A 26,068-nucleotide genomic window follows, 5' to 3' on the forward strand; every position below is an offset into this window, starting at 1 on the left:
CGCATCCGCGTGCGCAGCTCAGGTGGCACTTGTCTTCGTGAAGCAGCACGATAGGAGCTGAGAATAATTTAGCCCCTGCAGAAGTTAAATTGAGTTAAACTGGTAGTCTGTGCAGTCAAACAGGTGTACCCACACTGTTAGCGGCTGAACGGGACACATGGAGGACACGGGCGGTGCCACTGCGTACGGGGTTTCGCTCGCGGGAGGAGGCTTCGACTTCTACAAGTTTATCCGACAACCTCAAACCATCGTGCGGATACTCAGCTGGGTGAGTGGGCGTAGGGATTTATGTTTTAACAGATTGTGTACAAAGGTTGAAAGGAGACAGCAGATATATCCAACCAGGTGCGCGTGAGACCCCGCTGTCGGTCGGTTTAAAAACATATTTATTTTTGCCGGAACAACAGGCTACTGTGTGCAGCGGCTCCGCGGGGCTTCATGTTGCAGCAGCTGGTGTGTGACAGCAGCTCGGAGACAGCGCAGGTCAACACTACTGTTGTCAGAGGACAAAAGACAGGAAACTGAAACTGAGAAAGAGGCAAAACACAATCTCAAATCTAAAATGTTAACTTTAATCTGTCAGTGATTTCTGCAGCCTGTAACACTATAGCTGTGTTTACCAAAGGATAGAGGTTGGAGTACTCAGATGATATTGTACTTAAGTTAAAGTAGAAGTACCAGAGTGTAGGAATACTCTGTTACAAGTAAAGGTCCTACAATAACATGTTACTCAAGTAAAAGTACAAAAGTATTGGCATCAAAATACACGTAAATTACCAAAAGTAAAAGTACTCATTATGCAGATTGTTGTATTCAGAATTATATATATTATACGTTCTGATTTTAATGATTGATCATTAAAGTGTTTTCAAAGCTGGTAAAGGTGCAGCTAGTTGTAATGACTTTGTATACTGCAGGGTAGATTGTGAATGTACTCCAGGTGTAACTAAAGTCTTATTTAAGAGTTACTCAAAATCTGTAAAGTAACTAAAGGTATTAAATACATTTAGTGGAGTAGAAGTACAAAGTAGCAAAATATTGAAATACTCGAGTATTGTACCACAACATTTGACTTAAGAACAGTACTTGAGTACATAGTTACTTTACACCACTGGAAAGTAACACAACACAAACTCAAATCTAGGATGTGTGATGAACTTGAATCCGTCTGTGATTTATGCAGCCTGTAACACTATAGCTCTGTTTACTAAAAGGAGGTTTACATTCATTGTAAGTTCTAAAGACAAACATATTACTGCCTACTACAATGTTTAGCTTGGCAAAACTTGTAAAATACGAAATATCAATAGTTGTTGTCATAAAGGTTTTTTTTTCCGTTAATGTATTTGTTTAAAGGGGTTTTCCTGTAGCAGGGAAAGTTCGGGGAAGGGATATTAGCTGCTGGTCACCTGTTGCTAGGCAAATCTTGTGGCAATGATTTGTTTTTGTTCTTATGAGGAAACTGATCTGGAAAGTCCAAAATGAATTGTAACCTGACATGTTATACAATCAAATATGTTGTTGTCGTTTAACCCGTGAGATTGTGAGCATGCAGATTGAAGAATTGCTTCTGTCCTTGTACTTCATGGTCAAAGAGAAAGTAAAGATGTTGGTCCTCATTCAAAGTGAGTTTTCTTGTACGTGCTCTCGTCTCCTTTCTGACTCCGGCCTTTGATTATTGAGAGACTGGGTTTGATTTTCATTTACTTGGTTCATGAAGCGTACATTATTTGTGAGGCATGCAGGGTGATAGGGCTGCACAATTTGGGGAAATAATCTAATTGAGATTTTTCTGAAAGATATTGCGATTCGCGATATTTGTTTTTAAGCGACCCAACTGAAGTTTATTGTAAAATGCGGCCATATCTCCGGCAAGGAAGGTCGTATCAACGTGCTCCCGTCTCTAGCACCCCCGCAGCCTGAGCTACGAGTGAAAGAACTAAGCTTACATGAAACTTCCGTTGGGTTGCTTTAAAGTCAAGCTTCAGTTTAAGATACCCCGTAATAGATGTAAAACATGTGATGGAGCATTACTAACCTGACTCAGATGGTTTGTTTCACCAAACCATCTAGGAAAGCTCCATTGGAAGCCATTTGGAAAAGTATTTCAAAAATACTTGGAATGTATATCATGGGCCACTCCCGATTGGTTAACAATGGCTGGTACATGTGGAGCACAGCGCTTCCGATTGGTGTGGATGACTGACACACAAGAAGAAAAAAAAAGGAATAGGCTTTGCGATTTGATAATCGCATCATTTCAAATCGTGATTTCGACTTAAAATCGATTAATCGTTCAGCCCTACAGGGTGAGTGTATTGTATGGATGAGAAAACACACAGCGTCACCTAGACACTGTAGAAAATCCAGTGTGGTAGATGAGGACAGAATGTGCTCTGGTTGTACCAGCTGCTGTGTGTTGCTTGAGATGATGTGTGTGTCACTGGTAAACAGGGCCTAATGTGCAGGTAAGGTGACACCTCTCCCCCCTTGACCCTCGCTTTTAATCGAGGTAAATATGTGGCGCTACTGCTCTACCTCTTACACACACACACTTTGTGCAGCTGTGCCCAGCTCATCTCAAATTCACCTTGGCTAGCTAATCTCACTTCCACGAAACAGCACCTATGACACAAGGGGGATTGTTCACTTTGTAGCACTGCCTACAGGTCCCATGATGCACCACTTCTGCACCTGGGACAATTTAAAATTCTGGGTACAATGGCGCTTGGTCTTTTAAAGTGTTGAATGGCCTTACTATTGTTACTCTGTAAAGAAAGTGTATTACAAGTATATACACGTTAATTATGTCACAATATGAACATTTCATGATTATCCTGTTCAAAATCATTCTTAAACTCTAAAATGGCACCAATTTATACTGAAATTACTTTATCTTAAATGTTGTTGAAGAATCAAATATTTATAACTGCATTAGTGATAGGATGCACATTTCTTTTTGGTTTATATTTTTGGGGTGAAAAACAAACAATGTTACATCAGGTAATCATCACAATTTCATCCTGCATAATTAAAGGATACATTTAATAAAAATAAAATAAATGTATATAATGTGTGTATAAAAACTCTTATCACGCTATTTTTCCAATTTATAACGGTATCATGGTAATTATTTATTTACTTTCAATGACTGGAAATGTATTTATATTTATACGTTTTTCCTATCATAGGCAGTCCCTCGAACAAATGCGTCTTAAAGAGACGCTTGACTCAACTTTACTTTAGGCATTTCACCAGTAGTGCTTGTTGAAGCAGATCATATCTTTATACATTCTTCGTACTCCAATAAGTGCTTTCTGTTGAGGTGGTGGGAGTAAATGACTTGTGTTACCTCCTTGGGCAACAATTTTAGTTCGACAACATTCACAATAAATGTTTGTTTGGTCCACGTCAGACGTCCAGACGACAGTCACAGCTCCTCTCCTCGTATGTCATATCCATCTCCAGTCTCATTTTCTTCTGTGTCAATCTTCACATTCAGCTTCACATGTTATGCTACTGCTACTAAGTTTGGCACTGTACCCCATCATTCATTTCAGTGGTGCGGCAGTGAAATGACTCCCGAGGGGAGTTGCCGCACCGCTCGAGCGCCCATCGCCACTTTTTCAACAGTATTGCGGTTTATTAAAAATGAATATCATACAGTATAAAGTTCACAGTATTCGGTATGAAACGGTATACCGCCCAGCACTACCATCTGCATTAAACTCCTATATCTTTCCATCCCACAGTGAGCCCCCAAAGCTTCCTCTATACACATATAGACGGATAAGGCTAACATGTCTTGTAACATCTGTCACTCGACACACAAACCATTTGTCTGTTCAGTTCAGAAACACCGTCTGCTCCACTAACGATCCCTCACTTTTGCCTTGTGTTTTGGAACTCCCCCCACTACATTCACTTCCCTACTGTATCTGTCTTCTGCAATTTTTTGGTTCTTTTTGTCTCACCCTAGCAGCAGGATTGTGGCCCATTTTCTCTCTCCTTTCTGCTCTCTCATCTGACCTTGTCCTCCTTCCCACCCGTTCAAACTGTCGCTCTCTATCCTCCTCCCCGATCTCATTATGAGTGTTGTTAGTGGCATCTCTGCAGTCACATGGCAGGCAGCTGCAGTCAGAAGTAGGTCACATGGTTAGGTGGGTAACCAGAGGAGACAGCAACAGAGCATGGGACGCTCGGAGGGACCGGGCCGCAGATAGTACTCGTCACTTTGTAAACACGCGATGAGCAGAAGAGTATTTAAAGAGAATGTTTATGATGACACACATTTGTCCCTGTTTGTGTAATGATGTACATTTCCCCTCTGTGGGACTAATAAAGGTATTCTGATTCTGATCTGATTGCATGTTTTGATTTGTTAAATAGGAAATGGACAGAGGTTCTTTCAGGACTTTCTTTAAATGTTATGACACATTATTTTAGGGTTTTCTGTGGAGATGGCTTTCAGTAGGCACAACCCTGAGGATGTTGCTTATTTTGTCACATGAAAATAAATGTTGAGGACTCACTCTTAGTATATTTGAAATATTTGATATTTAAACTGCTTTACAGGAAGCTCTGTAATACAATGAAAGCTGAACACATTATTTGCATAGAGGGCACAAAGCTACTGATTGAAAACATTTTTGGAAGCAGATCCAAATACCAGATGTCGGGGTTTTGTTTGAATTCACCGCCAGAGTTTTCCAAATGGTCTCCCTCTCAACTACACTTTCATATCACAGTGATTCTGATTTTTCAGTAAGACTTTAGTTCTCTGCTGGTAGATTGTCACATGGTGCTTTTATGAAGTGAAACTAATGGCTGCCCGAAAAGGAAGCAAATCAGTCTCAAAACCACATTGAGCAGTTCTATGTTACTGTTAATCTGAGAAATTCCTATTGTGTGACTTTGCAAATTATGAAATGCCACATTTTCCTTTTCTCCCTATCAATGTAGATATTTGCCCTGGTGGTGTTTGCCTCAATCACAACAGAGGGACATGTCAACACTGCCCACAGTCCCGAAGCAAAGTGCATCTTCAACCAGAATGACTCGGCATGTCATTACGCTATCGGCATCGGTGTGATTGCCTTCCTGGCATGTGTGGCCTTCCTGGTGTTGGACGTTTACGTGCCTTTTATGAGCAACGCAAAGGAAAGGAAGTACGCTGTCATGGCCGACCTGGGATTTTCAGGTGAGCAGGAGAGTCAAAGTGATTTCTTAGTTGGTTTGTTTGAGATTTAAAGCTGCACTAATCAATATTTTATTTTACTATCACATAATTACTTAATGAATTGAGATAGATGTCCCACAGAGAAATGTCCATTTTCTCTGGTGTTCACTTCAGCTCTGAAACCCTGGCTCCAAAATAGTTGAACAAGCTCTTCATTTATATCAGGGCTACAAAAATTTCTACACATCTTCTATCCTGAACTAAAAACCAACCTGTTCAAATATATATAGAATTGTATCCTAATAATAATAAAAGCGTAACTTAACTATATTTCCCTTAGGCGTTGAAGGAGACCAAAAACGGAGCTAAAACAGAGTGTATATTGGACACATCCGACTCCATATGAATGCTAATGTTGTTCCTTATCTCCAGATCAACTTTATGTCAATGTTTTATTTATACAGAAAGTCCCTGAGTAATAACGTAATATGCAACAGGCTGCTGTCTGTTTTCCTGACATAACAAGAAGTATATTATACATCGCTGCACGCAGTAGAGGATGAGTTGCGGCAGATGACATCACAGATTGGGATGAGGTTAATCATCCAGCAGCTGTACATGACACAGTTCACAGTCAGCCATTCTTCGAGGAAACAAAGAAGTGGTAGTTCGGAAAACATCTTGTTGAATTGAGCAGATGGCAACAAGAGAGCTCTTTGTGTTCTTTTGACATTGTTGTTAGTGTTTCACAGCATTTTACTCTTCATATCAGGGTTTTCAGCCGAACACTTTTGTTGTCTTTTCATGCAGTGAGTATCTGTGTGTGTTTTTACATCTGTGTCCTTCTATGCTTTGCAGGGGTGTGGAGCTTCCTGTGGTTTGTGTGTTTCTGCCTGCTGGCCAGTCAGTGGGCCAAAACTCATGACGTCAGCGGTCTCCCAGAGGACGCTGCCCGTGCCACCGTGGCCTTCTCCTTCTTCTCCATCGCCACTTGGGTGAGCGGGAATGCTAAAAACAGCTCATATTTGTATTCTCATCTGAGTGAATGCTTATTACCATATTTCCCGAAATATCGAAATGTATCCTTGAAGCAAAAACTTGAAAGAGACTTGAACCCTGCATACTACGATCAGTAATCAATGTTCAGTATTTATTTATGGCTATCAGTATTCTCACATGATATCACAGGAAATCCCATAATGTATGTGGAAGTCTACCTGGTTGGTGTGTTCAATTATGGTGGGAACTTTGGACATTTTACGCTTGAATCAGCTGCTAAACACCAAACCTTTTATCACTAGAAACTTTGATTAAATGTGTGTCATACAAATACATGTATTATTGTACTGACTTGATATTACTACAAGGGCTGAGAGCAAACACCCAACATTTGCTTTTTGTTTGTCTTCTGGACAAATCATGGGTTTGAGGCGTCCCACCATCACTTGAATCCACCATTCAGGAGGCTTCAATACCACACATTTGGCTCGGATAATGTAGTTCCTTTCTTTTTACGTAATAAGAAACAAAATCCATTGTTTGCAAAAAGATTAATCTCATTTGAATACATCTGGAATAGTTAAAAAGCTTTTAATTAATAAATTAGATCCACACATATTCTTTTAAACATCTCATTTAATTTTCAAGTCAAATCAAATGCACTTTGCATTATCAGGATTGTCAGTAGGTCAAATCACATGACCCTACTTGAACAGACTAGACTACAGGTGCACTGTGTTTGTTGGTTTGTTTGGTTTCAGTTCCTGTCTTTTTGTTGCTACTGCTTTTTAATCAAATGCAACATGGGAGACTAGCTCTTGTAATACAAAATGAGCTCTTACTCTAAATGTTCATCTGCCATTTTCAATGCAAATGAAAAAGAACATCATGCACAAATGAACATTAATTAACAAATGTTTTTATTGAACCGGCTCTTATGATGAACTGATTGTTCATAATATTCAACTATTGTAATCCGAGTTGATGATTTACCCATTATTGTTTCCTTCTTCCCGATTGCATGTTATCAGTTACTACCCAACCATGTGTAACAGTTTAATGCAGTATATGTGATAGTTATGGATTACTTCCCCCAATCTAAACCAGTTCAGTTAGAAGCTGATAAGAATATGTCCATCAGTCAAATAAGTCCAAAGTAAACTACGGCACATCCTCTGAAATGCTGTATAAAAACGTGAATCATTGAAAGTACTGGAAAAACTAACTGTAATACGTTTTCGTTGTGCAGGGAATCCTGACCTACTTTGCTCTGGTCCGTTTCCGGCGCGGGGTGAACGATTCGACCCTCCCGACCTACACAGAGCCTCCAGAGGATCACCACACCGCCTACCCTCCCACCTACGCCCCTACCTCCTACAACCCCACCACCTACACCCCTACCACATACTCAACCTATCCCAGCAATGTGCCCGATATGCCTCCCTTCACCCCCAACCCCCCGCCTCCAGCCGATGCCGGCTACCAGCCGCCCAGCTACTGAGAGAAAGGGACGAGGCGGCGTTTCCTCTGTCGGCTCACTGATGAGAGCTGCACTGCGCAGGCTGAGCTATATCATATTGATGTGATTTGACATTTGATTCAACAATCTTTCTAAGTGTTTTTCGACTTAAAAGCCTGAGCAGTGCAACTGCAAGGTGTAGATGAGAGACGCTGCTGTTTACGTCAAAGGGTCTCAAGTCAGATCTTAAGAAATCAGCTGACCGTTGAGATCAGTGCTGACTTTAGACCTGTGTGCAAAGATGCAACTTTTTTTTACCTCATAGGCTGATCCTGCAGAGGATAGGTAGTTAAATTGAACCGAGGGGGTCAAAGGTCATTTGACGTTGTGAAGAATACCTGTGACGGCTCCAGCTCTCTGTTGGAACCTTACGATGTGCATTTGTACATAGATCCTACCGTGCAAAGCTGCCATTTTAATGGTTTTATGTGCCTGGATTTCTTTTCTTATTTGGTTTAGTCAGTGGATGCTTTCCCTTCTGTACATTTATCTTGAGGACCTTTATTAAACTGTTGGGTGGGATGTAATAAATTGACAAATTATTTTGTGGGAGTGCATTGGCAAAAAGACCAGTATAAGCCAAATGTCCACTATCTGTTTTAGTTCTCTATTAAATGTGGGTTCTGTAACGATCAGCAGTTAGGTTTCTTAGACATAAAAAGACATCTGAAAGAAAGTTTTGCCATCTATGTGCTTCATCTCAATTACTACCACTCTTAAACAGACGTGTTTAAGACAGGTACATGAACATTCATAAAAAACCCTCCATTTCTTAAACAAATCAGTATTGGTAAAAGTGCAAAACTAGAGGCGTTTATAGTCAGTGTTGCCCTTTGAACTAGTAGCTAACATCAAGATAGAGAAGAGGGAGGAGAATGTACTTAACTGCTCTTATTGATCAGGATTATCTGCAGAGAATGTAGAAGAGTAACTTATTAACTTCTTGAAACAAAGCTCCCTCTTCACACTTCCTCCAAGAACCTCATGACATTTAGGTTCGTTAACACTGAGGTTTTATCTCCGGTTTACTGGCTCCTTAATCTAAACTGCTGAAGAGCGACTACAGTGGACACACCGTCTTACTTTACAGATGAACACCTCAGCCTGCAGTAGTGGGACTCAAACACCTCGCCTTAGAAAGACCGCTGCTTCTCTTTGTTGCTTTCTGCCTCAGTGATATGTCTAAACTGTCTAGATCAGGTTCTGGCTGTTTTGGCCCTTAATGCTTAACTCCTGTTGTCTTCGGGTCAAATCTGACCGATTTCCTACTTTCATCAATCATAACTTTTTTGTTTTACAATCGATTGCATTAAGGCTTTATGATATCCTTCACAGTAGACATTTGAACATATAAAATTGCTGATCAGCACTTTCATTGAATTTTGGATGATTTAGTCAACTTTGTAACACCCATGGTGTTCCCGGTCAAAAATGACCGCCATAAAGAAAAGGAATTATTAACCTTCCAGATCAGATAAAACGCAAACACCCACACTCTAGATGTGCCCATCCCCCCATGTGAATCACACCCGACACCTGACACACACACACACACACACACACACACACACACACACAGAACAATTTGACACATGTCCTGCTCTTATGTGCCCATCCCCCCACATGGATCACACCTGGCACAAGCAATACATGTTCATTGTCTGTTCTTTGTATATTTACTGCAGTTTTTCATGTATACCAGTAGTCTGATACAATATTTACAGTTTGAAAGGGTGTTAAATGAAATTTGGTGATGATTAATGTTGTTTGTGTTAATGTAATAGCAGTTAAAACAGGGCCGGTCAAATTTGACCGCGAACACCAAAGTAAGTGGGGGGGAAACGAAGACAATAGGAGTGACGCTCAAGAGTTTGTCAGGATCAGAAATTGATTGTGGTTGTATTTATTAAACATGACGCTACTGTGGTACCACATTGAAGACATGTGTACAATACATGGTTGATTATAATGTGGAAAACAATGTGCATGACCTACTGAAGCCAAATATGATAACAATCTGCTGTTGATTTGTCTTTTGTGCCTTAAGGAGAGGAAATAAAGTCCAAAGGGTTTGTTGAATAATTAAAATGTACCATGATTAAATATGAATGATATATGATGTTGAAACTATTCAATTATTATTCAAGGATTATTGGAATCCGATTATAAATCAGTTAAACCTGCAAAACTTTAAAATGTTTGTATCTTCTGGTTAAGACTGAACCAACATAAATGACAGTGAGTCTCTAAATTAAGCCTTTTTATTTACTATAAGTATTGTTGTTGTACCAAAAGGCTACAGCTCAATATGTAATATATATTTGTAGCCCAAATACATTTTTCTTAAAGTTAAGTATGCTTTTATTTAGTAAGGTTAACTTGTATTTAATCAAGGTCCATGTTTGAGATGTGAGACTAGAATGATTTGTAAAAACTGGCACTTCTGCTTTTAGCTCGATTTGTTTTTTGTAATCTGTTTCAATGTTGTTGATTTTTGGATGTTTAAGACATGTGTTGCAATGATTTCATATCATGGTTTAAGAAGCACAACGGGGATTTACTGGAGACCTTATTTGTTTATGAAATAATATCAGGCACAGGATGTAGTTACAATTCAGGATGTTGATTTAGTGGTAATTCCGGTTTTCACTTTTTTTTTCATTCCAATCTTCCTGCTCACTGCAAGGCCTTCGAGCCGGATTGAAACAGGTTATTTTGGTCCTCTGTAGCATGTGACTGGGTTACGCAACAGTCAGTATAAGAGTTAAGAAACATGTACTGCACGTTTTAAAAAGTTGCACCCTTTTTATTTAAAAGAGGCCCTCTTATGCATTTTGCAGTTTCGCTTCCTGTAGTGTGTAATAAAGGTATTTGTGCATTTAAATTGTCTGCAAAATCTAAAATCCCAAAATGTCTCCCCCCCCCATTGGACGCCTGTTTACTTCCGTAACATGGTGACATCACTATGGTTCACCCATGCTCTTATTGGCTAGTGCTCCAACACATTGTATGTAATAGACTAATGAGCAGGACATCTCTAAGTGGTTGACCAATCACAACAGAGCCGGCTAACCAATCAATCAGAGTAGACTGGGCTCTGGTTTCAAACAGAGGGTGAAAAGAGATGCTGCAGCACAGGCAGTATGTGAACAATAAAGAGCTTTTTGAACATTAAAGCATGGAGACATGTCACAGTAGAGACACTAAATACAAATATGAACTTGAAAATAAGCATAATTTACGTTTATTAAGAAACCACCACTGCATTTCACATGCACAATACATTTAGTTCAACAAAATAATTTAATATCTTACATTAGGCAGGCTTAAGATAAAGATGTTGAAAGAAACTAAAACTGCATATTAAAACCACAGAGTAATTAAACCTATGAAAGTTGCTTAAATCATTGTTTACGTCCATTTAAGTGCAACTTTACATTATGAAAAAACAAAAATACATGCACCTATACAACACCTAATACCAACAAAGGAAATACATTATTATGTTCAAATGTAGTTATTTAGCAGTAACTTAGAGGCACCTTAAAATAACATAAAAATATTTAGATTTAAGGAAAGCCACTCCAATGCGCAACATACACAAACAATTGATTACAGGATTTGTTCCCACTGCTCAACTTTTGCAGTAAGTCTTTTCTTTGCTCAAAGTTGGAGAGAGGAGAAAAGCTTCCTGGGAAACGCAGAGTCCACAACTTTTCCTCCGTAGGTGTTTTGTGGAGTTTCGATCTTGAAAGGAGCGCTGTTCTCTTTTTGCACCACCAGACCTCCGTAACACTTTCTACACACCGCCTGGTACTTGTCAGTTCCACCAATCACTTCCACCTGTGGCAGAGGACACATTGTTACCAGGTTATAAGATTTCTTCCCCCGTTAATATACCACCAGGATTCAAGGTGATGGACACAACTGATGATGAATTAGGGCCACTGTTGGTAGAAGAGGCAAATTCCCAAGAATGTTTTGGGATGTTCTTTGGGATTAATGTGTTATATTTCCAGAAGAAATACTTGAAGGTCTCATTTAAAAGAACACTAGATATTTTTGGTCAAGTTAACTTGTTTCTATTTCATAAATTTCCCAAATTCAGAAGTCTTTCTCTGATAATTACCCCCTCTCCTGCCTAAAATGGTCTTAATACACCCTCTTACACACCATCTAAATAATTTTTATAATTACCGCTGAGAACACGAGATTTCAAATAACAAATAGGCTTTTATTGAAATAAGTAACTGTTTGAGTATTGCGAACAGGTTTTGGTATGACCATCTTGTTATAATATAATTCAATATATAGACACGCCATAGTATTGAAGGAAACGGATTGGCCTCCTCACCTCCTTCTCTGCTCCTATCCTCTTGGTGTAGGCAGCCTCTTTGTAACACTGCATGCAGACGGCGTGGAGCTTCACCACGCTCTCCGCTAGAGGGATGAGGTTCAGGATATTTCCAAAGGGCTACAAGAATGCACAGAACAGCAGTCAGAAAATGGATGGAGGTTTAATAACATTACAAGGACAGAACACTATAGAGAGTGATAATGAGCGCTGTTAAAGAGTGCTGCTCATGCAGATTGTTCACCGTCCTCGCTTAAGAATGTTTTTATTGTCTTGGACTTTTTCCAGACAGAGGGGCATTATCAGCATCCACACAGTATCTCAGTGATGGTGAAATATACATCGAGACAAAGACAGATACTCACTTTTCTCTGAAAGGTTCCATCCAAGGCAGCCACAATGACTATCTTCCCTAAATTGGCCATTTCTTCACAAAACTCCACTGTGTCTGAAAACTACGATAACACAAAAGAAGCAGGGATTGGTTAGTGAGGAATCTGTCCCAAGTAAGACATACTGGTTTCTACAAGTGAACAATATAAAGAAAGAGAAAATGTGAAGCATATATACACTTACAAACTGTCCTTCATCTATTCCAATGACACAGGCTTGTAATGCCTGAGGTCGCAACTCTCCAAGACGATTGGCTGGTACAGCTTCCATTATGTTTCTAACAGATGGAAGGAATAGAGGGGGGACATTAATATTGACACAGATTTTAAAATGTATCTTATACATTGCAAGTTACTTTATGCAGGGGGGGTAACAAAATAATTACTAAAGAAAGCGTTGAGATTAACAACAATGGAGGAAAACCAAGTGTCGAGTTTCCGATTTTCTAAGAGAGTTCCTCTAATCAGAATACAAAGGTGACATCAACAGAGTACCGTCTTCACTTGATGCCAGTAGATTCAACATGTGTGACACTCTGCACAAGGGAGGCTCCCACTGCAGCCAGTTGGCTTAGTTTTGGCACAATACCGTTGTACATACCGACTTTACCAGCAGCCTCGTCTGTGCACATGTCGACCAACTTTGTCGTCCAGTGATCATGCCTCCTGGAAGAGCTTCAAAGGTCCGTCTTTTATGGCCTGCGCAGTTCGGTCAGCACCCAGTTCAATCAGTCCAAGAAAGTCTAAAGCAACTCTCCGTTGCTGGAAACGGACACAATATGAACGATCTCCTGCTCGGTTTTTGTGATGTCCTCAGATCCATGAGAAAGCAGCCCCGAAAATTCAGCAGACTTCAACTTGAGTCTCAACTCCCCACTGATAGTTTACGCGATGGTCTTCATTCTCCGTGTCCCCCCCTTCATGTGAGTGATAGGCGCTTCCGAGATGTACCCCTAGACGATTTCAGTAAAGGAATATCCTCGAAATGGGAAGACATGGGACGTGCATGTTTAGCTCTATGAAAGTCAAGGAGAAAAGAGCAACCGGTCAGATGGGGACCTTACGTTACCCACCGTCCTGGACACTAGCTTACTCCCGCCCCACTCGCCATCTTCGTCCTCGCTCCCGGAGGAGCAGACTTTGTTGCCCCAAACACCGCCTCGGTGGCCCACATGTCCCAGGGGACCTCTGAAAAGAGAGCCTGCCCGGGTACATCTAAACAATATTCAAGGCTTTATTGTCATGTGCAGAATAGCTACAGCGTAGATCTGGCAATAAAAGACGTCAGTCCCAGGCTCCTCCAACAATGAAACATAATATGTAGGACATAAAACAAATAAAACCAATAAAATAGTTCAAGGAATAACAGAATAGAAATAAAATAGTTCAAGAGAATGTTGTAAGATGTGCAAGTAAATACAAAATAAAATTGAAATAATTTCAAGAAGAGTTTATATACACGTAAATGGAATATGATAAATACATTATAAGATGCAAACAGATGAATGTTTATGGAGGCACTTTACAGAGCTCAGGTGTTGAATAGTCTTATGGCCTGTGGGATGAAACTGTCTCTGAAGCTGGTGTTTTAGTCCAGATGCTGCGGTACCGCCTGCCAGACAGCGACAGACAAAAAAGTTGGTGCTGGGGTGATGGGGGTCTTTAATAATCCTGAGGGATTTCTTCCTGAGCCGCTGGGAGTAAAGGTCCTCCATGGATGGCAGCTCCGTCCTGGTGGTGATCTGTGCATTTTTCACCACCCTCTGTAAAGCCTTACGATTGAGGGCGGTGCAGCTGCCGTAACAGGCCGTGATGCAGCCAGTCAGGATGCTCTCTATGGTGCACCTGTAGAAGGTCAGGATCCTCTCTATGGTGCACCTGTAGAAGGTCAGGATGCTCTCTATGGTGCACCTGTAGAAGGTCAGGATGCTCTCTATGGTGCACCTGTAGAAGGTCAGGATGCTCTCTATGGTGCACCTGTAGAAGGTCAGGATGCTCTCTATGGTGCACCTGTAGAAGGTCAGGATGCTCTCTATGGTGCTGCTGTAGAAGTTGCAGAGTATCCTGGAGTCCATGTTGAACCTCCTCAGCCTGCGGAGGAAGAAGAGCCGCTGTCGAGCTTTCTTGGTGATGGTGGTGGTTTGAAGAGTCCATGTCAGGTCCTCAGTGATGTGGTCACCGAGGAACTTGACGCTGCTGACTCTCTCCACCGTAGTCCCATTGATGGCGATGGGGGCGTGTCCCTCTCTCTGCTGCTTCCTGTAGTCCACAATCAGCTCCTTGGTTTTGCTGACATTGAGGTTGTTATCCTGGCACCAAGATGTCAGGTTTTTGACCTTCTCTCTGTACGCTGTCTCGTCGCCGTTGGTGATCAGGCTGATGACGGTTGTGTCGTCAGCAAACTTCACGATGGTGTTGGAGCTGTGTATGGCCACGCAGTCGTGTGGGAACAGGGAGTAGAAGTACAAGAACCCAACTCGCCTGTACAGTGGGGTAAGGCTGTAATTTTGCAGCTCAAAAAGTGGGTTATTTTTGCACTGTAGTTAAAAGGCTTTAGCATAGAATACTGTTCTGTTTTACACCTCACTCATGTATTAGTACTCATTTGAGATAAGAGTACAAAAAGTTAAGCTTAATTATGATGTTTCCTATATATATATATAGGAATATATATAGGAAAGAATGAATGGGGCCATGTATCGTGAGATTTTGAGTGACAACCTCCTTCCATCAGCAAGGGCATTGAAGATGAAACGTGGCTGGGTCTTTCAGCATGACAATGATTCCAAACACACCGCCCGGGCAAAGAAGGAGTGGCTTCGTAAGAAACATTTCAAGGTCCTGGAGTGGCCTAGCCAGTCTCCAGATCTCAACCCCATAGAAAATCTTTGGAGGGAGTTGAAAGTCTGTGTTGCCCAGCAACAGCCCCAAAACATCACTGCTCTAGAGGAGATCTGCATGGAGGAATGGGCCAAAATACCAGCAACAGTGTGTGAAAACCTTGTGAAGACTTACAGAAAACTTTTGACCTCTGTCATTGCCAACAAAGGGTATACAACAAAGTATTGAGATGAACTTTTGTTATTGACCAAATACTTATTTTCCACCATAATTTGCAAATAAATTCTTTAAAAATCAGACAATGTGATTTTCTGGATTTTTTTTTGCTCATTTTGTCTCTCATAGTTGAGATATACCTAGGATGACAATTACAGGCCTCTCTCATCTTTTTAAGTGGGAGAACTTGCACAATTGGTGGCTGACTAAATACTTTTTTGCCCCACTGTTTATATATTACTTTAAGCCAAATTGTAAATAAATGTGTTAACCTACCTGGTAATAAACCTGTTTCTGATTCTGATTATAATAGTGTTTTTGGAAAAGGCAGTTTATTATTTATCCAGTAGTGGGCAGTAATGCAACGTTTGGATTCCAACCACCTCTAAAAATAATCCAAGAAGAAGAAGATAAAATAAGAAGGAATGTCCCCACTAGAGGTCCTCTTTTGCCAAGGTATCAGGACAACAAAAGGCACACAGAATTTCTTCCTTTCTCTTTAAAAGCAAATAATACAATCCTATATTTAGTTTAAATCGAAATAAAGTCTACTCTTTTGGACAAAATAATAATTTATTTTCTTGTAGAAATATTTTAAGCAATCTTAGCTTTACATTGTTCTTTTGACATTTCTATTTTAGCCTACTTAGTTTGTTTAGTGCAAACATTTTATGTATCGCTTGTTTTTGTAGGGAAATTGCAAAAACAGATGTGCAAACATTTACAATTCAGAGCAAGGTAACACAGTCTTAAGATCTTTCATTTTTGTTATATTCACAAACACAAAGACTGGTATATTTCTGTAAATCAATTAAAACAGGGTACTTACTTGTCATGTGTTGCCACGCCTGCGTCAGAATAACGAGTGTCTTTTGCATACTTGATCACCAAGCAGTTGTACTGGGCTATCTGGAACCTGCGCACTCTCCTCATCAGTTCAGTGCTTCACAAATAAAGATAATAGTTTAGTTAACGTCAGAAGAAACATAACTGTACATTAAAATGACATTTCCTCTAACAACAATTTTAAACGACATTCTACTACACGAGTCAACATATACATATACTATATTGTGATATTGTTTAGTATAATGTGCAATATCGTTTTAAAGTGGTGCTACAATGTATTAAAAATACAAAGCAGACTACATAACTTGTGATTCATAACCTCAATAGACAGCAGCTGGGTAAACAATGGAGGATATTTGGCGGGATGTTCAAGTATGAGCGGAATATATTTTTAACATTACTTTAAAATGTTGAAACTGAATGACAACAGCTTGCAACTGATTGAAAAGGACGTGCATTTTTACTGTTTTATGGATTAAAAACTCACCTTTTGCCTGAAAACATTGGTCCAAAGATTATCTAAAAACAAGAGTGAAGGGTGGTTAGTAAGACTAAGGAAGTCGGTAACGTTGATACAGCCTATGGTCAATAACACACATATAATTGATTTAATAAGACACATAACTGTAGCTAATACTCAGTCCTGTTTGTCCAATTTAAAAGGCATAGACTACTTTGTTCACGTCAGCAAATTGATGGGATGTAAATTGAGGCAAATAAAAAATAAATAAAGTTACTAACCTGAATTTGTCCCCGTGCTTTCCTTGGTGAATTTGGCAGAACTCTTGGGAAATCCACACAGTCCATTTTGACTTAAATACGCTGTAATTAAGTAAATACAGTACAAAAGTAACATATAAATGTAGTCACACAGAACAGTACGAGTGAAACTGACTGTTAAATATTTCGCGCCTTTGCAGCTTCAGAGTCACATGATTCTTGAACCAATCAGCTTCCACGGAAATTCAACGGATGTGGCGACAGACTTAAATGACCAATCAGCGAAGTCTGACTCCCATGGTGGGAAACGCTTGTTCGGAAAAATTGGGGGAATAATCCTAACCTAACTAATTGAAACAAACTCTGATTATTTTCCTTATTTTAACAAAAAATATCTTAATCAAAATCACCCCGTTTCCCATCCTCTTGTTGAGCCTCATATTATATCACTCAGTCAAACAACCTCAAAGGAAGAAGAGCTTTAAAGAAATATGAAACTTTTTTTAAATCAGACAAATATCTTTGCATGATTTTACTTCCTCACTCTGTAGGGGTCACATGGTTTGTCAGAGAGATTGTTATGGAGACAATATATTCAGTAGTTGTCCCATCCCCCTCTCTGCTGTAAACACGTTTTCAAGGTCTCGCCAGCAGTTACAGGGAACCGTTCAACTGTAGCTTTAGTCTAAAGTGCAGTGCTTCAGCTGTGGCTCTGATTTATCTGCCTGCAGACTTTGGAAACTCCAGGAGAAAACATGTCACACTGGACTGATCTGAAGAAAGATGTAAGAGTAGTAAACCTTTTATTTTAATCTCCTCTAGTATTATGATATTGTTGTGCGCAGAGGTGGGAAGTAACTAAGTACATTTACTCAAGTAGTGTAAGTACAATTTTGAGATACTTGTACTTTACTTGAGTATTTCCATGTTATGCTACTTTGTACTTCTACGTCACTATAAATCAGTGGTAAATAGTGTTATTTTACTCCACTACATTTACTTAATACCTTTAGTTACTTTGCAGATTTTGATTAATGATGTGAACTATAATCAACTCAGACTTTAGTTACACCTTGAGTAAATACATAAGCTACCCTGCAGTATACAAAGTCAAATAAAACTAGCTGCAACTTTACCAGCTTTGATAACACTTTAATACATAAATAATGTTATTCCTATCTGCATAATGAGTACTTTTGGTACTTTAAGTATATTTTGATGCTAAAACTTTTCTACTTGAGTAACATTTTGAATGCTGGACTTTTACTTGTAACAGAGTACTACACTCTGGTACTTGTACATACTTAAGTACAAGATCTGAGTACATCTTCCACCTGTGGTAGTGCGTATGAGAATTATAATCAGTGGTGGAGGAACTAGGCCAAACTAGTAATACCGAAGTGTAGACGTTAAAACTAAAGTAAGTCTTGCATTCAAAACTGTATTCAGGTTAAGTGTCAGCATTCAAAATATAGGAGTGGCAGTTGGTAATGCATAATAAATCTGAATGATTAACTAATTCATATTTACCATGAATAATCTAAATCTGCGTAGCACCTAATATTATCAAAATATCTTAAGTAGAGTAAAGTAGCTTTCAATATTTGGAGTAGAAGGAAAAGTACTAGAAAAAGAAAATAATCAAATAAAGTAGGCGTCAGTTACTTTAAAATGTTATAATTATAAAAAATGTTTTAGTTATTAATACAAATAAACCATAATACCATCTATTATAAATGTTATATATTTTAATAAAATGGGCATATTCTTACTTGAACTGTTATGTTTTATATATTCATTTCATTTTATGTTTTTAGTGCACAATTGTAATTCAACTGTTAATGTTTATATAAGTATTTTTATTCAATTTATTTATAATTAGACACGGGTATATTGGCAAAAAGTTAACACATACATATAAACCAATTTGCTTTGTGTAAAATAGTGCTTACATAAACATAGTAAAAGGAATGCAATTGTAAAAAATGAGCAATTATATAACTATAATAAAACATCTTGCTTTTTGAAACTATAACTTTTGTATTTATGTTTAGGCTACAAGAACAATAATATACTAGAAAAATACCAATCAATCAATCAATCAATCAATCAATCAATCAATCAATCAATGTTTATTTATATAGCCCAATATCACAAATGTTACATTTGTCTCAGTGGACTTCACAGTTTTTACAGAATATCAGTATGACAATTTGACACCCTCTGTCTGACCAATAAGTAAATACAACAGAACATGACAAGTTACCCTGAAGAATTAAATAAATGCAGTATTACAGAATAATAATAATAATAATAATAATAATAATAATAATAATAATAATAATAATAATAATAATAATAATAAAGAAAGGTTGCTCCATTTTACTTCCTTGCATGTTTTCTGTAGTTATATTTGTATTCACCCTGCACAATGCAGTTAAAACGGCCCAGCTCTCAGAACTAAATGAACTCAGAGACTAAAGCAGGGGGCTAATGCAGGGGAGGGCGCTGTTCACCGTGTTCCTCTGCGGCTCATGGGGGTCGGTGTCTCGGCTCTCATGGCTGACAGCAGTCCCTCTGTGTGACAGGAGCTCGAGAAGCAGTACTCCCCCAGCCGGTGGTCGCACAGGATGTCTGCAGACGACGTGATCAAAGCTCACGTGAAGGCTCTGAAGGAAGGTCGGTGTGTTTTGAAGCTAACATGCTAATTAGCAACAATGCCCATAAATCCGGTTATTAGCACACAGGGCAGGCCGGGGCAGCGTCAGAGCAACACAGGTGTTCAGATAAACTGTAACCCCGTGGATATCTGTCAGTGTCGGAGAATTTAAACCCTAAATAGGAGATATCCTTTTTAAAAAGATATTTGGAAACGCAGGCTCAAGCTGTGAAAACAAATGTCAAACGTTTTTAAAATGAATTAATAGGCTATTTTTAGACTATATTTGTGTATGCCTACTAATGTAGGCTATATTCCTTGAACAACTTAAATTTAAACAACAGAGGCTATAAAAACGCCTCTTCTTTACATATTCTATAACAAATGACTTAGTGAGACATTCATTGAATTGGGTATGCATACTGTCCATGGTTTCGCAGCGAAAACTATAACAAGGAAATTGTATATGAGGGTCTTTAAAATATGTTGCTCTTCCTTGTTAATAAAGTGTTTAACATTTTCTGTTTTTATTTAACCTCATTGAGACATGTTCTGTTGTACAACTTTACTGTGAATATATTTTGTTAAGTAAAAGTAATATATATATATTTTTAACTAACTAACATTTCGTAAGTTTATTTATATAGCACTTTCAACACAAGGCAATTCAAAGTCCTTTACAAAAGTGAAAGACATTAAGAACACTAAGAAATAGTGCAGCGGAAACACATTATAAAATGGCATTTCGGCCTTTCTTCTTTCAAAAAAAGAGAATAAAACAAACATAAAACATGAATAACACAGGTATAAAATAAATGAATAATAGTGTGTAACAGAATAAAAAAACATGTTATTAGTTATTGACTATCTATAATTGATGAGTTTTAAGTTTTCCGTAGTTTGATTGAAAATCGGTTTCTTTATAAGTATAAAAGGGGCGTTCTCCTTTCAGCCACACAGATATAATATTATGCCAGGATATTATCAAGTGCAGCATTTTAAAAAACATGTGTTTTACACATGTGACACAACACAAGTTGTGAATGTATTTATGTCAAAATCAGTCAAAAATCAGTCAAAATGTGTTTTCATGTCCCCAACTTCTTTTAATATTGACTAACTCATCATTCCATGCTTATTATTATTCTGTTTTTTTAACTTTAATGTATTTATTGCATTTTTTTCTTCACAAACTGATATTGCTTTACGGTGTGTTTCCAGGTACGGAGCGTGCCCGTGGTCTGGCTCAAACGTTGCTCAACGTGCCGTATGGGGAGGGAGATGGAGAAAAACTAGATGTTTACATACCCAGCACCAACTCTTTGGGTACATACATGTGTAACATATGACATATACAGACACATATTTAATGTGTAGGGGTTTAACTGATCTGATTCTCTCTGTTTCAGATGTCCCCCTTGTTATTTACCTACATGGAGGCTACTGGCAGTTTCTCAGGTACTGCATTATACTCTCTCTTGCATCTCAGTTTGATTTCAATTTCTTGCTCATGATTTTGACATTGATCCTTTTTTCTCATGCAGCAAGGAGGATTCAGGATTCATGGCTGTTCCACTCGTTGGTAAAGGTGTAGTGGTGGTTGCCGTCGGCTATGACATCGCCCCCAAAGGTACAGATTTTCAATTCTGACAAGGTTGTCTCTCTAGGTTGTGGAAAATAAGACATTTTTTTATGTATATGAAATGGGAATGATATCCTTCTGCTTGTGTCTGCTTCAGGCAACATGGACCTGATGGTGTCTCAAGTGCGCCGCAGTGTTGTGTCTGTTGTCCAGCAGTATTCTCACATCAGGTACCTCTGCTTGTTATCGGTGATACTTATTACTGAAAATATTCATCTTAAAAACATAATATGTAACTTTTTCAATTACAAAGGACTGGATCTCCTATATATATTTGTATTTATCTCTATACCTGTGCAATTCAAAATGTTTCCAAAAATGTTAAACCTAAAGAAATATACCATTTCTATCACAGTAACAGTACGTTTCATTTGGTTTCCTCCAATCGTGTTCTATTTATTTTTTGCATGCGTCAGGATTGAAGCTGTCATAAGTGTACTCTTTATCCAGTTTTAAGCCACAATTGTTCTATCATGCTATATTTGAATAATATAGTGTAGGACCATACCTATATAAGGCATATTTATACTTTTTGTTTTTCAAAATACCAAATAGATCATGCATTTTAGCCAGATTTTAGCCATTCCTCATTTCACTCAATTTAACACTGTCTTTGCATGGGCTGATTCTGTGAGAACAGCACCATCTACAGGCCTGGCATATGTACTACAGCGTCTCCAGCGCTTTCGAACGGCAATGTCCGTGGCTGTCTCCTCCTGATTGGTGGAGTTGGCCCAATAGCCGTAGCGCCACTTCTGTGACGTCATAGAAGTGTTCAAATGTGGATCAGTCTGTATCAGATCCATTGCAGCCCCTTTTTAAGAGATTTGGGTATGGAGGAAAATAGAGAGGGTTGTGTTTTCTGACACTTGGTGAGTTCCCTGGAACACCGGGGACACATATTCATGTGTAAAAGACGTACAAAATTGCCTTTTTCATGATAGGTCACCTTTAACCAGATGAAGGGTTTTAGTCATCAGGCATCTTGATATTAAGGTATCGGAGACACAAGCTGAGCAAACATTAGCCACAGCTAACTGGGAATCTTTGTGTCTGCTGAACTGCTTCTGAAAAACACAGATTTTAACAGGAAGCTGTTTTCTCTGTGTTTTACTGCTTTTAATCACCGGTTGGTTTGTTTTCGAGAGGAGGAGATCTTGGTGTTTTGTTTGGCTCCCAGCTAGTAAAATATTTGGAGCAATGATCAGAATAGCAGTTACAACAACTCCAATGATCCCATGCTCCTTCCATGTTTGGGCGAACTCTGACCCTGCTCTAAAAAAAGCCACAAAATCCACTGTCTCGGTTAAACTTATTTTAATCTGTCCATCAGCGGCTTGTACCTGTGTGGTCACTCTGCCGGGGCTCACCTGGCTGCCATGGTCCTCTCCACTGACTGGTCTGAGTACAGCATCACTCCTCAGATTAAAGGTAAGGTCCGACAGGTGAAATGCGTCCAACTGACAAACACTAAATACTTTAAAAGAAGCAGACACTCAGAACAATTAAGACCAATCCAGCTCATGTACTTTTTACCTTTGTTGTATTTTCTCTAATTGTCTTGTAGGTGCTTTCCTTGTCAGTGGAATATACGACCTGCTGCCCATCCTGTCCACCTATGTCAACGAGCCTCTGAAGATGACAGAGTACGTTCCTTACTGCAGTGCATGTTCCTTTTAAGTGCAATTACATGCACTGTAGAGATCTGATAGCTATACACTTTTTACAACCTACCTGTGCAGAACCAGTGAGCATTATATTGTTTACATAATTAGAGTTCTGCTGAAAGAGACCAGATCTTAAGCTGGTTTATGCTATATGAATACAGGGACATTGGCGGGATTCAGTAGTTTTTGTTACAATTTCTTATGGACATTTGCAAGTCAGATAATACAGAACAACTTTGGATCAGTTCTTCCCAATCCATCTTAATTTGGAATATCATGTGGAAGCTATACATTTTCTTTGGGTCACTCCACCGATCATTGAGTTGCTTAAATCCTTTTGTGGCTCCTGGAAGAGCTATGCAAATTGTGATAAATTATTCTATTAACATCAGTCTTAATTTATAAATATTCTATAGATATTTTATTTTTTCCCAAAAATCAGCTATGCCATGCCAAGCCAGCTTTACATGATACTACATTTTGAGCTTCTTTAATTCACATAACTACTGGAACAATAGTGAACTGCAAAGAGAAGAGCTTCCAGACTAAAAATGAGATCATGATCCAGATGAGGAATCAGTGAGTTAATGTAATGTGTTATTTTCTTTGTGGAAGAGATCTGTATGGGTGTGTCTGTGTAATAATCCTGTGCTGATTTGTTGTACCAGTCAGCATTTGACTCCTCTGTCCCCCGGGTGTCACCTGTTGGCAGGGAGGTGGCGGTGAGGAACAGCCCCAGTCAGCTGGTCCCTCAGCTCAAGCTCTCGTCCTCCAGCTGCCACATCATCGTAGCCGTCGCTGAGAACGACTCGCCGGAGTTTCGCAAGCAGTCAGAAGAATACTACAAAGTCAGTGCTGCTGATGAACACTATTACTGTTAGATGTTAAAGGTAGTATTTATTTAAGGTGGAACTGTCTTGTGAGCAATACAGTGAAACAGGCAGGATTGTGTAGCGTGTGCATCCCTGTTTAAAGTCCAAACAATACCTTACTATTAAAAATATAGCAAACAAACGCTACTGGTCAACAACTCATTGGGGTTGATTTGAAAGGTTGCAGATAATTATTATTTTTATCATCAATAATCAGATATTTTTACAGATGAATGGCTTTGTTTATAACATTTCAACAAATAGTGACAAATGTCCACCACAAAATGTTGAACCCAAGGTGAACTTTGATGAATTACGTGTTACAATTAAAAATAAAATAAAAACCAAGACAGTTAACAAATCCTTTACCTTTTTAATTTAGGAAACTGTAACAAGACAAAATGTTACATTTTATATTTGAACGTTAAACAATTGATTAGGAACCAACATTTTTTAAATAGATAGATTAAATAGATTCTATCATTTTTAAATCAATATTTTGTGTCAAAATATTTATAATAAGCGTGTTGTGTCGGGGATCATTTTAAATTAATGACAGCCTCACTGTACAATTAACCTTTAATTACCCTGTTGCTATTCACCATGTGCTAATAGTTTTTTCAGTGTGTGATTTGTAAGCATTCTGTGAATATGTATTATTTTCTTACCTCTGTCTCCTTGCTTTAAAGACTTTGGAGGCGTCAGGACTTGATGTGACCTTGGAAGATGTGGCCAACACAGACCACTTTAGTATCATCGAGCAACTTGTAGATGGGGAGTATCACCTAACAAAGGTACAAAGACTAAAAAAACAAAACATAATGAATGTTAATGCTATTTTCCATCATTTCTTTCTGTACTGACAACAGCAAAAGCCATTGTAGTATACTTACGTTTTTATTAAACATCAAACCCATTTGAAGTAGTTTCCCACACAAAACTTTTGGTAGGAGCAGTTGTGTTTTGATTCATTTCTATTTTCCTCCGTAGCTTCTCTTGGAGACGATGGGGAAGAGCTGAGGTGGCAGTCTTTGATGCATCATCTAATATCCACATACCTCTGTATCCACATGCACCTCAGAACAGGGTCATTGTGAAATGATAATGATAATATATGCATTATTTCAGGTTTGTAAAACAGTAAATGTACAATCTTGCATGGATTGGTTTGACTAGTTAACTCTATCATGACCTCTATGTTCACTGTAGCTACTACTGTCAGAACCCGAGTCACTATAAGGATGGTCATTGTAGCAAATTCTACTACTTTTAAACCTGCTCATATTCAAACAGACTATTAACCGACCATAGTGCACAATGGTATCATCAAGAAGTACTGTTCCACCGGCACACTGAGAGGGTGGGTCTGTCTCTTTTGTGATTTTCGTTCTTGTGACAATCTGAACCGCCACTTAAAGACCATGGGTAAGACAACAATACTCATTTCGGGAGTGCTGATGTATCATACAAAAAAGAATAAAGCTTTTGTTTTGTATACACATATCTCCCCCTGGGAAATTGAATGAACACTATATATGTGCACTGTTTATTTGAGCCTAATATAGAAGATAACTGATATTTAAATGCACATATTTTTAAAGATCAAATGAGACAAAATGTCCCTGATGCACATTGTTACTGCGCTTGTTCTAGTATCTTTGGTAATTGTTTACAAAATGTCTTAATCATTACTGTAGATTATAGAGAGAATCATCTCAATAAATATATATATATATTTGAAAATCTCTGTAATGATGTTGTTTGTTTTGGTATGCATAGGCTACTAGTAGAAGAGATTTGCTTTAATTTGATTATAGTGGCATATTATATAATGCTCCAAAACAAGATGGTAATGTCTTTGAATAAAAGTGTATTAGGGAAATGTTTACCACTGATATGAGGTAGGCCCTGCATCATTACTATTGTCAAACTCTCTGGAAACCTTTTTTTATATATACCTTTCTTATCCCAAATAAAGTTTGTAAAATTCCCACAATCTAAACAAAAAACCAAGGTAACTTTATAAGTCAACTTCATGTAGCTAAAACGAATAAAGTCTGAATAAAACAGCCCAAATAATATCTTTAATACACGTTATTCTGTTTAGTTTGACTTTAAATTGCTTGTGTTCTTAATATTGAGTCCACCTCATCTAGATC

The 26,068-nt window shown here is 38.6% G+C and overlaps 4 protein-coding genes across 4 annotated transcripts in view; 2 read left to right on the forward strand and 2 right to left on the reverse strand.

Annotated features, from left to right (window-relative positions):
* Positions 1-9,816, forward strand: syngr2b (synaptogyrin 2b). Its single transcript, XM_079673446.1, has 4 exons — positions 1-268; positions 4,963-5,200; positions 6,038-6,174; positions 7,428-9,816. The coding sequence occupies exons 1-4, from the start codon at positions 158-160 to the stop codon at positions 7,677-7,679; spliced, it is 738 nt and encodes a 245-aa protein (XP_079529572.1). The 5' UTR covers positions 1-157; the 3' UTR covers positions 7,680-9,816.
* Positions 9,817-10,925: 1,109 nt separating this feature from the next.
* Positions 10,926-17,289, reverse strand: tk1 (thymidine kinase 1, soluble). Its single transcript, XM_079673459.1, has 7 exons — positions 17,091-17,289; positions 16,837-16,868; positions 16,330-16,443; positions 12,628-12,721; positions 12,417-12,506; positions 12,052-12,171; positions 10,926-11,540 (listed from the first exon to the last, which is right to left on the reverse strand). The coding sequence occupies exons 1-7, from the start codon at positions 17,154-17,156 to the stop codon at positions 11,361-11,363; spliced, it is 696 nt and encodes a 231-aa protein (XP_079529585.1). The 5' UTR covers positions 17,157-17,289; the 3' UTR covers positions 10,926-11,360.
* The window catches only part of LOC307034643 (uncharacterized protein), a 46,322-nt gene continuing 32,981 nt past the window's right edge, over positions 12,728-26,068 (reverse strand). The window contains exon 2 of the mRNA XM_079673469.1: positions 12,728-15,397. Coding sequence (XP_079529595.1) covers positions 13,928-14,518 — 591 coding nt within the window. The 5' untranslated portion in view covers positions 14,519-15,397 and the 3' untranslated portion in view covers positions 12,728-13,927. The remainder of the gene's footprint in view (positions 15,398-26,068) is intronic.
* Positions 17,696-25,410, forward strand: afmid (arylformamidase). The gene is made up of 11 exons (XM_079673441.1): positions 17,696-17,854; positions 19,658-19,748; positions 20,950-21,054; positions 21,138-21,186; positions 21,273-21,358; positions 21,468-21,540; positions 22,704-22,801; positions 22,938-23,016; positions 23,750-23,885; positions 24,599-24,703; positions 24,900-25,410. The coding sequence occupies exons 1-11, from the start codon at positions 17,825-17,827 to the stop codon at positions 24,927-24,929; spliced, it is 882 nt and encodes a 293-aa protein (XP_079529567.1). The 5' UTR covers positions 17,696-17,824; the 3' UTR covers positions 24,930-25,410.

Source organism: Notothenia rossii (assembly GCF_949606895.1).
Source record: "Notothenia rossii genome assembly, chromosome: 1".
NCBI classification, from domain to species: domain Eukaryota; kingdom Metazoa; phylum Chordata; class Actinopteri; order Perciformes; family Nototheniidae; genus Notothenia; species Notothenia rossii.